The 16,943-nt window shown below is 33.7% G+C and overlaps 1 protein-coding gene across 16 annotated transcripts in view; it reads left to right on the top strand.

Moving 5' to 3' along the window:
* Positions 1–16,943, top strand: part of wake (wide awake) — a 1,231,097-nt gene that overhangs the window by 1,078,204 nt on the left and 135,950 nt on the right. For all 16 annotated transcript variants that reach the window (XM_067110041.1, XM_067110037.1, XM_067110036.1 and 13 more), the window contains one exon: positions 7,937–8,162. In XM_067110041.1, the coding sequence (XP_066966142.1) occupies positions 7,937–8,162 (226 nt within the window). The remainder of the gene's footprint in view (positions 1–7,936; positions 8,163–16,943) is intronic.

The following is a 16,943-nucleotide window of genomic DNA, read 5'->3' as shown; positions in this document are numbered from 1 at the left end:
GTCTTATAAAGCCGACAATTATTCGCAGAGCTTTTTGTGTTATATAGAGACAATAATATGGTTGCCATTTGTAGTTTCTCTTAAATTTTACCATCCCGCATGGCCAGCTGCCGCAGGATTCATGTTTGTTCGCTTACTTAGGTGACGGTCAATAACCGCAACCACCACCATTGAAGATGTCTTGCTTCTGACTGTCCGATGTGTTGGAATTGTAGGCTCTGGTGGTTGGAGAGGAGCATAAGCCTCCGCCCGTCATGATTAGCTTCAGTGATATCGGCATCGGATATTTACCGTCAATTCCAGAGTAACGGACAAGTTCATGGTGAACTTTCCGTGTCACATTTCTCAGCCGTGCACCTTGAAATTGCGATTGCAACTCATTTCTCACAGCGTTGCAGTTGAAATGCCACGATGTCGCAATGGCCGGTATCGGAAAATGTCCTTTTGCTTTATCGCAGGACTGCAGAATGGTCGTTCTGGCGATATCATGGATGTTCATGCTCATCAGATTGAAGGGAAGCTGCCATGCGGCCTTGAAGTACTGGGCTCATGTTCCTGCATATGTGAAACTTGTTTATTTCTCGTTGTTTATTTTCTTTTTATTCATAGAAATATGCTTGTTCTTGCTTTTGTACACGCCTGCTTGCTTTCGCTGCTCTCAGCTATGTGTTTATCTTTTCCAAGTAAGGCTATCCTGTTCTTGGGAGGCTCGGTTTATTTTCAAAAAGTGTAATAATAATCAAAATCATTATCAAAAGCAGTTTATCGATAGCAACTTATCATTATGACAGTCTTCTACTTTATTGCCAAACTGTGGTTTCCACCTAACTAACAGCTGTCCCGAATAATAATAATAATAATAATAATAATAATAATAATAATAATAATAATTTGTTTGCATTTAATAAATAATAATAATAATAATTTAATAATTTGTTTGCATTTAAGGAAATAATAATAATTTATGTATACATTTAAGAATGGGATATATATATATACACATATATATGTATAGGCTATACATATATATATGTATATATAATATATTTATATTTTATGTATATAATTTACATATACATATACACACACACATATATATATATATATATATATATATATATATATATATATATATATATATAATTCATTTTTTAATGCTTTCCTGTTAGACCTCATTTTGTCGATCTGCCAGATCCAATTTATGTTAGTTTTGACGAATAACGTTCTTCATTGTCATAATTTGTTTCTATATTGTCTTCAGGTTGTTTTTGTACATTTTATTTTAGAATTTATGCGTACTTTTTTTTTTAGCTAAGGATCCACATTACTGAGTAGTGTGCACGCCATGCATTTGGAGGCTATGCCCGTAGGGCATCTTGGTTCCATTAATATCTGTTGTTTTCGGTGGTATATTCTTCACAATATTGATGGCATTTTTTTTAAAATAAAATGTTCACGTATTGGTTTTGTTCTATTTCTCACCGACTGAATGCTTAAAAATCAGTGTTTTGTTTTATAGATGTTTACCTTGATTAGTTGTACTCTTTTATCTTGCATCTTTGTACTTAAAGGTATTATCTGTATCTTGTTGTGTGTGGATCTTGGCAAATTATACACTTTGTCTTATCTGAATTGCATTCCATTAACCTGCGGTCTTTCCTGTATTTTGGGCAAACTAGTTCTCCAGTGCATCTGTCCTGCTTATTTCATAGTTTCTAGCATTTGATGCCATGTATTACATGGAATCTGTCCTAGACGCTGCAACACTTTCTTGGCATTGTTTTTATGTTTTAGTTTATCAGCATTTTTGAAGTCGTTTACAACTTTACAAATCATTTAGACCATGCTTCTTATCTTTTACGTGTTCTGTTATGTCGTATTCTTCCTCTTCTGGGAAATATTGCTATCATCATCTTAGGGGGTCTTTTTCAAGAGCTGAATTGGCCGATTTCTTCAGGTAGCTCCATGATCTTCATTTTTGCGGGTTGAAACTTTGCTCATTAGGGAAATTCCACGAGTACGTGCAAAAAGCAATTCTTTGGAAAATCACGAACCGCTGAAGTGCGTGATTTTGTTCTGTCCAGTAACTTGCACTATAGAATTGGTAGACTTTGGATTCAACGTATTCTGCTCTTTTAGTTTGTCTGGAACTGTGTCTCCTATTTACTTGCTCACGACTTCCACGCTTTCATACTTCGCATTGAGTTTTACTGTAAATTTCTCCGACACCGCGTTGATCGTAGTCATCACTCTTAGGAGCAACAGCAATCTCATGTTTTCTGCTGGCATTAACATGCAACCTCCTCAACGCACGTCACATCCAAATGTGATGTTATCAGTTACTTGCCTCAGTGCTTTTATGAACTGAAATAGCTTCGCAGCCGTTATTGCCCTGCGTGTGATACCATTGTTTACAAAGCTCACATTTAATCCAAATGCCATCTTCATACGTCATACAAACAAGAAGGGTTACTCTTCTCTGTCTGTACTAAATATTAGTATGCCATCGTATCCTTTCTAAATAGCACCTTATAATTAACCCGGTATTTTCCGTATTAATTTTAAAGTAGTTTTTCTCTGTTTTGGTTTTCGCTGTGAGTTTCAGCACTTTCCTTAATTAGTTTTCAGTTACCAGTTATATCGTCGGAAGTTTTTTTTTTTTTTCAGCTCTTCTACTACTGGAGTTTGATTGTTAGACATCTGCACACGGTAACAATCAAATCACATATATATTTATATATATATATATATATATATATATATATATATATATATATATATATATATATATATATATATATACATACATACAGTAACACTAGCGCTTTAACAACGAAACTTGAAATTGAGCTACATTATATGATCAGTATGAAAAAGTAATGTGAAAACTAAAAGCATATATATATATATATATATATATATATATATATATATATATATATATATATATATATATATATATATATATATATATATATATATATATATGTATGTATGTATGTATGTATGTATGTATGTATGTATATATATATATACATATATATATTATATTACACTTCTTGACTATTATGAGTATTATACAAGATATAGTTTTTCACATTAGTGATCTCTCATTTAATGAAGCTCAATTTCAATTTCCGTTGTTAAAGCACCAGTGTTTACCGTAACACGTACGTGTTTAATCAGAGTGGGTTACGTTATTGATTCATTATTTATTTTGATGGCGAAAAACCATCTTGTAAGATATAATCAGTTTCCCATTTAAATATGAAAGGGAAACTTCTCTTTGATCATCAGTCACAAGTTTTGATGTGACTCGCCATACTGGAAGCAGAGGAAGGCTACAAATTTAGCTTTGCTGATTATGCCATAGCAGTTTGGCAAAGTGAAGATTTTGCATCTTCAGCTCTTCTCAGAATTTTGATCACCAGCTGAATATACTTGTTGCAGAAAATATTGTTATTTAGCCCGGAATTGTTACGGTTAACTTCGAATAGTACGCTTTAAAATTTTGATAATTATTTAACTTAAACACTCTCCGCAGCGGAGAATGTTGTATGAATACTTAGCCCTGGTAACTATGACTGTTGATCATTGCTTGAAAATATTGTTGCACGGTATAAATTGTATATTTTCCTGTATCCGGAAAATTTAATGAAAATTAATGATTTTCACGGACTAATATCATCATTTAAGATCGATAACTAGCTCACAAGACTGAATGATGGGATAATGTGATTTTAGAGGGAAGGATAAACGACGTTCTGATGCAAATAATAAAAAGCCCTTTATTAAACAGTAGTTTCTGAGTAATTGTTCACGTCATTTCAGTACAGATTTGCAGGAAAGACATAATGAAAAAAAGAGACTGGATATAAAGACATCAACAGTAATTGAAGATGCCAAAAGAAATTCTTCAAATGCTTATTATATACTTAAGTTTTCAGCCGTCTTAGTGCATCAGTGCCCTTAAAATTTATGGCATTTATGCCAAGCAAATCTTTTTATCGGTGTATAAAACCAGTAATCCTTTATTTTTCCCCTTTTTAACCATATCCTAAGGTGGGAAATAATCTTTAAATCTCTTGAATTTAATGATAAAGACCATGATTTTGTTAAAATACAAAAAAAAAACTGTTCTTTCATTGAAGCCAAGCCACTGGGCTGTGTACGGTATACAAATACCGCCATATTATGAACCAAGAGGGAATTTGATAGATTATACATTTCTTATTGCGCCAAACAGTTCTTAATTAATCAGTCAACATTTCTTATAGGTATGACAAACCGATATAATACCTTAGTTTTTTATTTCCATTTCAAGCAAGTTCTTGCATGATGAAATTCTGTCTAATGATATTACAGCACGTCTGATTTTAATCTTTTATTTAACATTTTCTGCATGTTATTATATATTAATTTATTGAAATGAAAGTTATTCAAATATTTTATATTATTGAATATTCTTGTACCGTACAAATTTTGTTACATATAGTTTCTTTATATGCAGGTTATATGAAGAGTTTTTTCACGGCAGGTGGTATAATTTACTAAAGGCTGCATCTGGTCCCTAGAGATAGAGATTTAACTTTTACAGTTCATCTCTTTAATAATAATAATAATAATAATAATAATAATAATAATAATAATAATAATAATAATAATAATACATAGGGCTTTTCTCTTGGTCAGTCTGACCAGTATTATTGTTTCATAGGCTAGTGGTTTTCTTTGTAGTTTATTTGTGTTGCTTATCAAAACGGCAGAGTTCCAAGAGGTACTTAAAAATATAAGTGGATTTATGATCGAAACACCAACAGCGATAATAAGGATTTGAATTGGATTCAGTGTGATCGTCTTTGTGATCACACACACTTTCAGTTACCTGCCAGCAATAAATACCTGTGAAACGGTCTATGAAGTACTGAAAAAAAATTAAAACGAGCATTTTTTTTTTTTTTGACAGGCAATAAGGAAAGCTGCAGGAATAGCGGAGAAGCAGTAGCTTGTTGTGGTGAGGTTAAAAAAAGAAACGGTATAATCGCTTAGTCGGGTTTCACATGTATGTTAATGATGAGGCTCGCTCAGAAGGAATTTCCATAGGTAGAGGAAAAGTATCTACGAAAATTTTCATCTGGAAGAAATCTTGGAAAGATTTCAGACTTATATGACTCACATAAGTGAGATCTTGCTGTGGCTTACTCTGAAGTGGCCTAAAAGGGAAATTAGTGTTGAACCTTGCAAATTGCAGATTTTGTGGTGCTTTGTAAAGAACAAATTAAATTATGTACATCTCCGGCCATACTGCCTTCTTACTACGTACCAACTTGTTTTAGTCCATTCAGGAACCAATTTGGTAACATCCATGTGGATCTGGTTATGGGAGACATTTTCAGCAAAGACGACGACAGTTAAGGCAGACAGAGGGTCATGAAGGTGGTTCAAGTTCCTCAGACCTACATATGTGGAGGTTTAAAAATATGAGACCTAGATTTAGGCCTTGCCTAAACCCAAGCAAAGCAGCTAGGTAAACCAGTTCACTGGTACTGTGACCCCACCAGAGCTAGCTGCAGACCATTTGAGACCATAGCATAAGAGAAGAGGCATACCAAAAGTCTGACATGAGTACCTGGTGACTTGTAGTTAGGGATGTGACAAACAATTTATTGTATTAGAATGAGATTGCATTGTGCTTGTCCAACCAGACTGTAAGTGCAGTTAGTTATAAAAGCAATCTGGTGGTTGTTTTGGCCTGTACTTGTTGTCAAGAGCTGTCAGCTGCAGTAAATGAGGTCTTTAGGGTTCTTTCTCATGGGCCATTACTCTTTGTAGAGCTTCATTATACAAAAATAATACAAGAGCATTGGAAAGAAAGCTGATGTTCTTCCTACAGAAGGAACTGCAGCAGTATCTATAATTAATACTGACTGAATGACCGTCATCCAGATGAAGGAAGTAACCAGACATTTGAACTACATGCACAGCATTTCCCGTGATTTTCCAGGAGAAAAGCAGTTTGATGTTTTCATGCATGTAAGGGAATGACATTCACAGACTATGCATCAACAGTTAACAGAGCTGATTCAGTCATCCAGCCAAAGAGCATTGTACCTCTTCACAATACCCAACAATAGAGGTAATTGTTTGTCGTCCATCAAACTAAGCAACCTTCATTAGTTTCCAAAGGAGGAAGACTCAGAACAAGCTTATGGATTTCACCTATGAGCAAGCTTGTTCAAAATCATCATGGATTATGTTTTTCACTTGCGGGGCTGTAAAAGTTAGGCGCAGTGCATTAGCTCCACCAAAGAAGATACAGATGTATTATTTTTGGTTCTAAGAAACGACAATTTTTTTCTTAGCATCAGTGTTTGTGTAGTGGTGCCTAGTTCGTATGTCTTGTATTGTTATGGCACTTTAAGCACTTACACAACTCTGGATAGATTGGAGAGGAAAAAGAATAACTAAAACAAACGTAGGAAGTTTTAAGTAAACTTAAGCACTCATGGACATTTCAGTTGAATTGTTGAAACTGTAGATCACATACCATTTACTTGTATGTTCTGATGACACAAACAGCAGAAGATAGTCTAATATGTAGCTACCTGATAAATACGTACAACTTGTGTTAATTACCTGACAGGCATCGGAAATGCCCCATTTCCAAATTTTACATTTTGCGGATGGATCCTTGATGACAGTACTGTTAGTGGATCATCTGCTCTCCTTATATATGTAAACATTCGCCCAGACTGCAGTGTTTGCACTTGTATCAGCAATGGTTTGTAATGTACGTATATCTGCATGTAATTAATGTGCAGCAGTCAGCCCACGGAAGAGGAACCATTTGCAGAGCCGTTTACTCTGATTTGGTTGTCTGTACCGATAATAAACAAACAAAGCACCGATATTAATGTCACTGATGGTGCATTAGCAAAACTGAAAGCAGTGTTTAATGATAACGATATTAAATGAAAACTGTTCAGGATTATGGCGTCGGTAAACAAAAACAGATTCCCTGCTTAGTTTTTTATAAGTATGTTTCTGTAAAAGAGGAACCAGAAGACATGCTGAAATATATATGATAATTTTTCAAGATGATGATGATGTACACTTTTTTGTAAAAGTATCGTGTACGTACGCAAGTATTTTGTGAAAAATATTTTTACTTAATTAGCGAGTACTTCTATCTTTGTGAAAAAACAGTTAGCTTTCTTTTAGTACTAAACCTGTGAAGTATTTGATGTTTCAAACCTGAATAAAACAATAAAAATTAATCAAAAACTTCTGGGTAATAATTAAAATGTCAGAAACAGATACAGTCTACTGAATGAATTTAGGGTTGTGAAGTTGTCAAATTTAGTCTTAAAAGGCTCTTCTGATTAAAATTTGATAGAATGCACTTTTCCGATGCTGTACTGCGTGAAGGCACCACATGACTGTATCATTTATAATCATTTCCAGACACACGGGGCTAAATGTCATTTGATATGGCACTAATGGAATGTCATAATTTGGCATAATGAATCTTAAGAATATTGTTTTTGGTCTTTTGCAAAAGTTATGATGCCACCTAAACATTAGTTTTCGGTCTCACTATATTTTTTTTATTTGCTTTATATCTTCCTACATGCGATATAATTTGATGATTTTAAAGTCCAGAATGGCATGAAATAGTCTCCTCGCTGAGTGGATAGGGAGAGGTTACAAAGTGCAAAGAAGGTACGCACATTGGAAAAATGTCAGAACCCTTTGCCTTTTTTTGTACCCACTTCCGGCCATTCTAGTATAAATATTTTCTCAACTGGATGCCCATTATGGTAAAAACGATATGCCCATTATGGTAAAAACGATAGCCATTTACTATGGGGTATTTTGATTTCTTTTTCATTTTCGTATATTACTTGGAGCTTAACTGTTGTTCTTTTTGTTGCAGATAATGGTGGAAGCGGAAGTGAACGAAGCAGCACCAGCAGGCTGTCTTGTGGAGATGGGGACCTGTTGGGACTATCTCCAACAAGTGGATCCCCCGGGGGACTAAAAGTCCCCGGGGCCGTAGCTGCCACTTCTGGAGGTCTTGGCAGGATCGCCAGATTGCTGGTGAAGGACACCTCTCGCAGTGCCGAAGACTCCTTCAGGAGGCGGACCCATTCCTTGGAAAGGTACGTTGTAAGAGGTCGCGTGGGCACTGAAAAAAAACTGTGCTCCCTTCCTCTTGACCCTACAGCTCCTTTGACAAACACATACAAGCCCTGGTCCACCACTCTGATAGTCTTAGTGCTCATACACGTTAAATGAACCCTCTGGTGATAGTAGCTTTAGATTGACTATTGGCACCACTCTGATAAAGAATACACCGCTCACTTACAAGATTTTTTCACGTTTTGATCACACCACATCACTGCACTTTTCTGGCATCGTTTATGAGCACACACATCTCAAAGTTTCACATTTTACAGAGGCACTTCCTTTATTATAACCTGTATAATTAAAACTGTTATTATTGTAATCTTGATTAAGCTTTTATCCATATTATATTAAATCGATATGCCATTCATTAGTTAGTACTTCTTCGGAACTGTCTTTAAAACCCCCCTTATTTTTTTTTCTTTTTAAACCAAAATGTCGTTCCCAATCCCCATTTTTTAGTATGACCATCATTATGATTGTTATGATTGCCATCATCACCATTGTTATTGTTATTTTGGAAAAGTGAAACGTATTTAGTATTTTGAATTGAACCCCAACTCACCTTGTCCATCCCCTTTAGATAACAAAGAAAAATTGCCTGATGGAGATCTGGGATCTAATCAATGTTCATTATTAATGTCGTTTTCTCCCTCCTTTATTTTGTTTAATCGAAGACGATTCAGAGCTCGCAAGGGGTATGTTTCACCATAGAGTGTGTGCGTGTGTGTGTATGTTTGTGAACCATGTTGTTTCTTGTGGTGAACCGACAGTTTTTTTTAAACACCCAGTGTTATGGATTGTAATTATGATTATGATTATGGATATGATGATGATATGGGATTTCTGACCACACTCCAACAAAGGGCTGCTGTTGTTATTAGCATTTCCATATTTCATGAACCGTATTTTCCCCTTTTTCTATTTTCATAAATAATCCAGGATTAAACGCTGGATGAAAGCGGATGTATCTGGAATTGTGCTCATTTTGGCAGCTCATTTGGAGTCGTTCAGTCATCGCAATCAATTGTTATGGCTACGTATGTCATTTCTTTTCAAACTCCATAGCAGATTGATACAGATGTTTTCTTTCAACATGATTTTCAAGCCCTCATAATTTTTCAATGTTGTCTGCCACTGGACCATAACAACATGAAGGCTTAATTAATTCGCTGTCTGCCTTTTAATCAATTGTTATGAAACTGTTTGGTGGATAGTTGGTGTGATGAATGTCTTGTCGTGATGTGTTTATACTCATTTTATTTCACATTTTTTGCAGCCAAGATGTTCAGTGGTCCCTCATAAAACAGTTATTTAATTTTGAATAACAAAAACTTTTTGTGTGTGCTTTAAGTTTTTTACTTAAAAGACAATTATTATCCGCATGCTGCAATGCTCTAGAGGATGAAAATAACTACTTTTCATTCATAAACTTCCATTTCCATAGTTGCTAGAAAAATTAATCTTGAATTTAATTCATCTTAAAACTGAAGTGTTCTTTCTTATCTTTTATTCGTTTTTCTGTTTGGGTGTTGGCGCTCTTCGTTAATTTGAACATAAGCCTCAGGGAAGGCTTTCCTGGATTAAAAACTCATTTACAAAATAACACTTCTCTCTCTTTTCATTTTTGAATTTATACTGAGTTAGCCTTTCAGCAAAGAGCGATCGACTTATTAAAAAAAAAAAACTAGAATAATTTCTTGTTGCTGAATGCAAAAAGGAACCAAACTCACCAAAGCACATATAACGCCGAAGTAGAAATTTTTAACTATTGTCAGTTGCGCAACTGATCTTATAGGAGACCATAAAATGATTATTAAGAGAGAGAGAGAGAGAGCGAGAGAGAAGAGAGAAAACTGATTTTAAAAATTGCCTTTTGTTGCGTACTGATATTTCAAGTTTTAGAAATAATTTTAGACAGAAGTTCGGCGATGTAGTGTCTAAAACAGGACATCAGTGAAATATGACAAGTTAAGATGAATGGAAGGCTACGTCATGCAAGTAAGATGGTTATCGGGATAATTTGTCAAGTAAAGGAAGTGAGAAATACGAGGGATACTAAAAATTGGAATGATTGATTTTGTTGAGCCTTTATTTTGTCTGTGAGTTTATTGATATACAACAAATTTAAATTTGTGTGTTTAGTCAGTCGGTTTTATATTGTACGTTAATTTTCACATGTTACGTCAATTTATTAATACAATGATTTATAACAAGCCTAGTATCAGTTTTAATATATATATATATATATATATATATATATATATATATATATATATATATATATATAACTACAAAGTTTATATAAAACTGCTAAATATACGACTGTTTGCGTTTAATGGCGTTGGATTAGGTGAAACACCTAATCCAACATTGTATCTGGCTAGTTTAAGCAATAATACCTTGCTAAGAATTATGAATATTTTTGCGGATTGATGTTGGAAAAATAGATGGTGACATTTTTTTTTATTTGATAAACTGTCGATCGAATTATCAGGATATTATTGTCCAATTTTTCATACTGCAGTTACATGTCAAAATCACTTTAGTAATTAAAACTATTTCATTTAGGAGTGATGTCTTCATTTAGGTATTTTTAGACGATGATATTTTTATGTATATATTCATATTTCTTTGGGATGAGGTTATTTTTATATAATTACATTTGTTGTTTTTTTTTTTCATTTTTAATCTCAGTGTTGTATGCCGATTATGGATAGACTAATGGAGACCTGCATTTGTAAAATTTAATTTTTTCAATAGCTAGCTTTCCCGATGTTGACAAGTGTTTCCGTGCTAACTAATTGTTGTTTCATAAATTTAATTCACGAATACGTTGCAGCTTTAAACATTACTGAATACCTAAATGATCATATTTGCTACATATCTAATTCTAGATAAACATTTTATGTGTACGTGAAATATCGCCCTGAATGTTGTTTAATGGTCAATATATACATATATATATATATATATATATATATATATATATATATATATATATATATATATATATATATATATATATATATATATATATATATATATGTATATAATGGTTCTTTGTTTCTTTGATTTTATAATGTTCAGGGTAACATGTAGCTTTGTTTTAGTTATACCATTTATACGAATTAGAGACCATATATTGAAGACCCATGTCTTCTGTGTTGAAAAGTCCCTCCACAATGTGTCCTTATGTTACTGAAGAGAAAAGCGGCCCAACAGCATCTCGCAGGTGATGTCATAACGACCCCAAGCTGTGTAACCCTGCTGACATGGACGTCTGTGTGCATGTGTGTATATCGTTGTAAATGTGTATGTGTGTGCCAGGGAGTTTGTGCTTGTGTGTGCGTGTATGCGCGCGTTATGTTTGGTGTCTAAGTATTAATTTGTGCTTGGTTAATTCGCCCTGGCAGACGATCCATGCGACTGCGGTTTCATCGACCCTCAATGCAGGAGACTTCGCTAAGAATATTCAGGAAAGAGTCATTGCCTTCTCATTGACATATATATATATATATATATATATATATATATATATATATATATATATATATAGTATATATATATATATATATATAATATACATGTATTTTGCATACATATTACATATGCTATGTACATATGTATAATGTACATGTATTTTGCATACATACTTATATGCACTATACATGCATGCGAATATATATAAATATATATATATATAATATACATATTTACATGTATATATATATATATATATATATATATATATATATATGTCGTTCTTTTCCTGCTCATACCTTGTCCAGTCCTGTTCTATTTATTTTTTTTTTCTTATTTTCGTAGTTTGAATACCCTTTTCCTGTAGTCGTTAACCAAGATCATTAAGTAACCTTAAGGAAAAAGACTTTTGCCGGTCGATAAGTTACTGTCTTCTTTGTCAAGAGTAGTTTATGATGCTTTATGGTAATTTCTTTAAACAGGCACAATTATTCCTATATAAGCGCCAGCTGTGGTAAACTTATCCAGGTCAAGCTCATTTGAATATGGAAATGTCTGGGCCTGGAGGGACCTCTAAAACCCTGATGTCTTTCCTCAGCATCTCTGAAATTATATTTATATATATATATATATATATATATATATATATATATATATATATATATATATATATATATATATATATAATATGTGTATATATTGTAATCACGTGGCTGGCACAATAATATATATATATATATATATATATATATATATATATATATATATATATATATATATATATATATATATATATATATATATGTATATATATATATATATATATATATATATATATATCTATATATATAATTTGTCCCTCTTAAGGATTACTTTAATGACATCTTGGTTGTTAGTTGTGTACATCCTTGTTATTTCGAGCCCGTAGTATTTCGAAGACTTTTTGCCTTGTTTACTTTTTCCGTTTGTAATTTCTTCGTTTAACTCTTCTTGGGTTTTCCCTCTTCTGCTCATTCATCTAATGGATAATATTTTTGTCGGGAGGAAGGGGGGTTACCTTGTCCATCGTGAGTCATTTGCTGTGATCAGTAAGATTTTTTCATAAAGTAATTATTATTATTTGATTATTATTATCCTTATTCAAGTCATTAAAGCATGATGATTCAAAATTCGTGATTTCCTTTGTTACTGAACACAGCCCGCATGTCTTTTCCTCTTTATCAGAGCCACACTTTTTGCCCTTCTTTTTGCACCGAGGCCGTCTGTCTGTCTGTCTGTCTGGTCTGACTTCTTGCGCATTGTTTTTGGTCTTGGTAACCGCATTACCCATTGCTTCATAACCGAATCATTATTGTATTTTTGGGTTTATGAATTTTGTAAATTTTTCCTTTTTGTTCTCTCTCTTCTTCTTCTTCTTCTTCTTCTTCTTCTTCTTCTTCTTCTTCTTCTTCTTCCTTGGTTCTTAAAATTCTTCAGAAATTCAGATTTCTTCTTACTTTTGTTAATGATTTTTACGAAATATATGATCCGGTTACCTGAGTTCCAAGGCTTGCCCACGCAACGAAGCAACGTCAGTAATATAGGAAACCGATAGTAAATTCTGTACTCTTCCTGCAAGCCAGTGTATCTTCCGAGAGAGAGAGAGAGAGAGAGAGAGAGAGAGAGAGAGAGAGAGAGAGAGAGAGAGAGAGAGAGTTAGTCTGAGGTCTCGTATCATAAAGAACCAAAATCCAAATATTTGGTTCTTTTCAAAATATCTGGTATCTATATTTCCTTTCTCTTTGGTTATCCGATGTTTTAGTAATGCAGTTGTTCATTTAGAGTTTATTTCTTTCCCAGAGATGGATGCGTTTGTACGTGTTTGTGTGCTTGTGTGAGTGTGTATGTAAAAGAGATGGGGAGAGCGGTAAATAATGCGGTACTTTTTTGATGATGTATGAAAAGTTGGGGAACATAATTATCAACGAATGAATAGTGTTCGACTTGGTAAAACGAGAGAGAGAGAGAGAGAGAGAGAGAGAGAGAGAGAGAGAGAGAGAGAGAGAGAGAGAGAGATGGTGAGGCGGAGTTTGATATTCTTGAAATTAGGGGAACATATTTGTCGTTTATTTTATGACCATCCCAAAAGTGAGCGCGTATACGCTATGAGGCATGTGATTCACTATGTCAGTACCAGATTTTTTAATGAATGCAATTAAACTTCAACATGGATGAAAATCCTTTTTTTAAAGTGTGTGTATGTATATATATATATATATATATATATATATATATATATATATATATATATATATATATATATATATATATATATATATAAGAATTATATGACGGATGATGAATGACAACTCTACTAACATAAATGATTATTGCAAAACTACCTTTTGGTGACCGTCCTGATTAAGCGGGCTGAACTTAACCACGTCTTGTCGAGGAGAAAAAAATATGAGTTCAGCATTTTTGTAAACAGAGTAATGCTGTGGAATTTAACATGCTTCACCGAAGCGGAAAAATGTGAACAGTTAATATAGGCATCAGATACTGTACAGGGTAAATTTCTGTATGTCCGGTTTTTAATACCATATTTTGGTTTTTCCATCTTGAAATTTAAGTTTTATTGGATTAGTTTCAGGAAATATTTTAGTCTCTTGCAAGACACACAACCAACCAGACTAGAGCCTAAGATTCTTACTTATGGATGAACTTGAAATGAGACCCTTTCTAAATTGTTGGTTTTCGTCATTGTGCCTTTGAAGGCTGTTTATTTTATAAATGTGATTTAGAAATCTCTCAAAGTCGTAACTGTGTGCTTATGAATCCAAAGAATTAAAGAAGTAAGTTCCACTAGGCTTTGACAAACATTTACCTGATGCCCTGTAATTTGATAAGCCTCAGCTCAGATGAATGAACCTATTTAGATGTAATGTATATCAAGTTGAATAAAATGGAATTATTATAGTTAAAAAAAGAAAGCTTTGATTACAAATAATAATTGTTTTTATTTCTTATCTTTCAAAATTGCACATCATCCGTTAATATAGACAGGCCTTCTTTCTTGCTAGATAGCAGCAATTATCTTATTTGCTTTCTTGACAAAAATTAAGCATCACACCATCGAATCATCTTTGCGAAGGGAATTCAGTTGAAGAAGAATGTGTATATGCCAAAGACCTCTGTTTCATTATTTCATGTGGGAATAGGATTGACCGTCACTGTAGAATAATCTCGAATCTGTTCTTGTAAAGAGAGGAAAATAAATCACGGAGAACAAATTGTGGCATTGCTCTTGTGCTGTGAAAAAGATCGGCTTGGTCACTTAGCTTCGAAAAGACAAAATAAGAATTGAGAAGGGAGAAACGGGGCTCAGCCATGCAGTTGCAATATACCCTCCGCTTGCAAAAAAAAAATAAAAATAAAAGTTATGGGCCTTAAACAAAACAACACTACCCATAATTCCATAGATTAGCGGTAGAACAAACGTAGCAATCTCGAGATCAGGCAGAACACTGGTTGATAATCTCCACAAAATAACACGTGGGAAAGGTCTGCTTATTTAAAGAAGGCGTCTTCCTTTCGGCCCAATAGCACTATGACTGGAATAGTTCTGGTAATAACAAAAAAGAACAAAAATGAGTCAATTCAATTGGAAGCTCATTATGAAACAACTTCAAGGAGTTATGTGAGATATGAAAAGCTGATATATTTTACAAACTTTTTACAGTATGCACAAATTATGGTTGTGTTAACAGTGCAAACAAGTAACCAGCGTGAGGCCTTATCTATGGCTCACTATGGGAATATGAAACTTGTGATTGCATTAGTTCTAATGCCCTTGAACATTTTATGTAAACCACCGAACCGCTCTTTACCTCGGTGAAAATTCATGGTTTTCAACATCTCGTAATTATTTCCAGAGAAAAACATAAGTGGGAAAAATATTAAGTATGACGTGATCGTATACGCAATTGTGTTCCAACAAGATTACTGCTCTTTTCAAGTTTCATTAAAAGTTCGGTAATAATAGACACTTTGAATTCCAGAATATATAGTGATTATTCGCTTGCTGCTGTATATTGGAAAATCTCATACTTTATCCACATACAGTACCTTCCTTATTCACGGGTATTCCAAAGGAAAATATAAGCGTATTCGCAGACGCAAATATTTGTGCTATTTTCTGGGTTAGCACTAACCTAGCTAGCATTATGCCTAACTGCCGGCTAACGTTGGAAACGATGAAATAAAACAAATAAATAATAAAACATTAAAGAAAGTTAGAAGAATGAAGACTCTGAGTGAGAGAGATTTTAAAATGAGTTTTCGTGTTCTTTGAAGCTGGATTGTTGAAGAATTATCAACTCGAAAGAGATGATGACATATTTTCCACCAGTCAAAATAAGCAGGCATTTCCTAGAAGAGATAAAGCACTGTGCCACGGCGCATTTACAGAACCTGCGTGTACAGGAATATGTCAGACAGAGATGATGGAACCTCTTGTTATCTTAGGGAAATAGTTATCCATATTACATATATATTCTTAGGGATGAAGAGATAGATAGAAATGATAACACTGAAAATCAGCGGTGTTGTCGAGATAAGGACGTACAGTTGTATAGTCACCATGATCATAAATTAAAGGCCAAGAGGAGGATTAGTTATCAGACTTCATTTCGCAAGCTGGGAACGATCTCATGTAGATACAAGGAAATAATAAGCGTAGTTATTTTATTGTCAACGGTGATTTCTTGTACACCCGTTAATACTTATTCAACAAGACTTAATGAATTATGAAAAAATGGATATGTTGTTTTTCAGAAAAAAAAAACTTGTGTCTGTATAAGTTAATGTAAAGCGCTCCGATTTTTGTTTTACAACTGCCACATTACCCAAGAATATGCACATCCTCTGAAATCTTTTAATCTCTCGATACCCGGTATTCTGCGTATATTCTCTTCACTGGAGTCGACTCCTTAGCTAGAGAATCTTCGTTCCAGATGCTTCGAATAATGGAAACAGTGACAACTAGTGTCGTTCTCATAGAAATAGGACATCTAAATTAAGAGAATGCATAACTATTTATATAGTCCCTGTTATCAGTCAAGAGTTATACACAGAACACTAGAAATCGTACAACTTCAGGTATCAAAAGAGAATAGTCACACTAATACAGACTACCCATCAGGTTTAGAGCCTTACTGTTGCGACAAGTTTACATCTTGCATATTTTCTTTTTTTTTTTTCTTTTACATCACAATTACCTTTTCTCAAAATTT

This window comes from Macrobrachium rosenbergii, chromosome 10 (assembly GCF_040412425.1).
Source record: "Macrobrachium rosenbergii isolate ZJJX-2024 chromosome 10, ASM4041242v1, whole genome shotgun sequence".
NCBI lineage: Eukaryota > Metazoa > Arthropoda > Malacostraca > Decapoda > Palaemonidae > Macrobrachium > Macrobrachium rosenbergii.
Note: the sequence above shows the minus strand (reverse complement) of the source record. Positions and strands in the feature narration are given on the sequence as shown.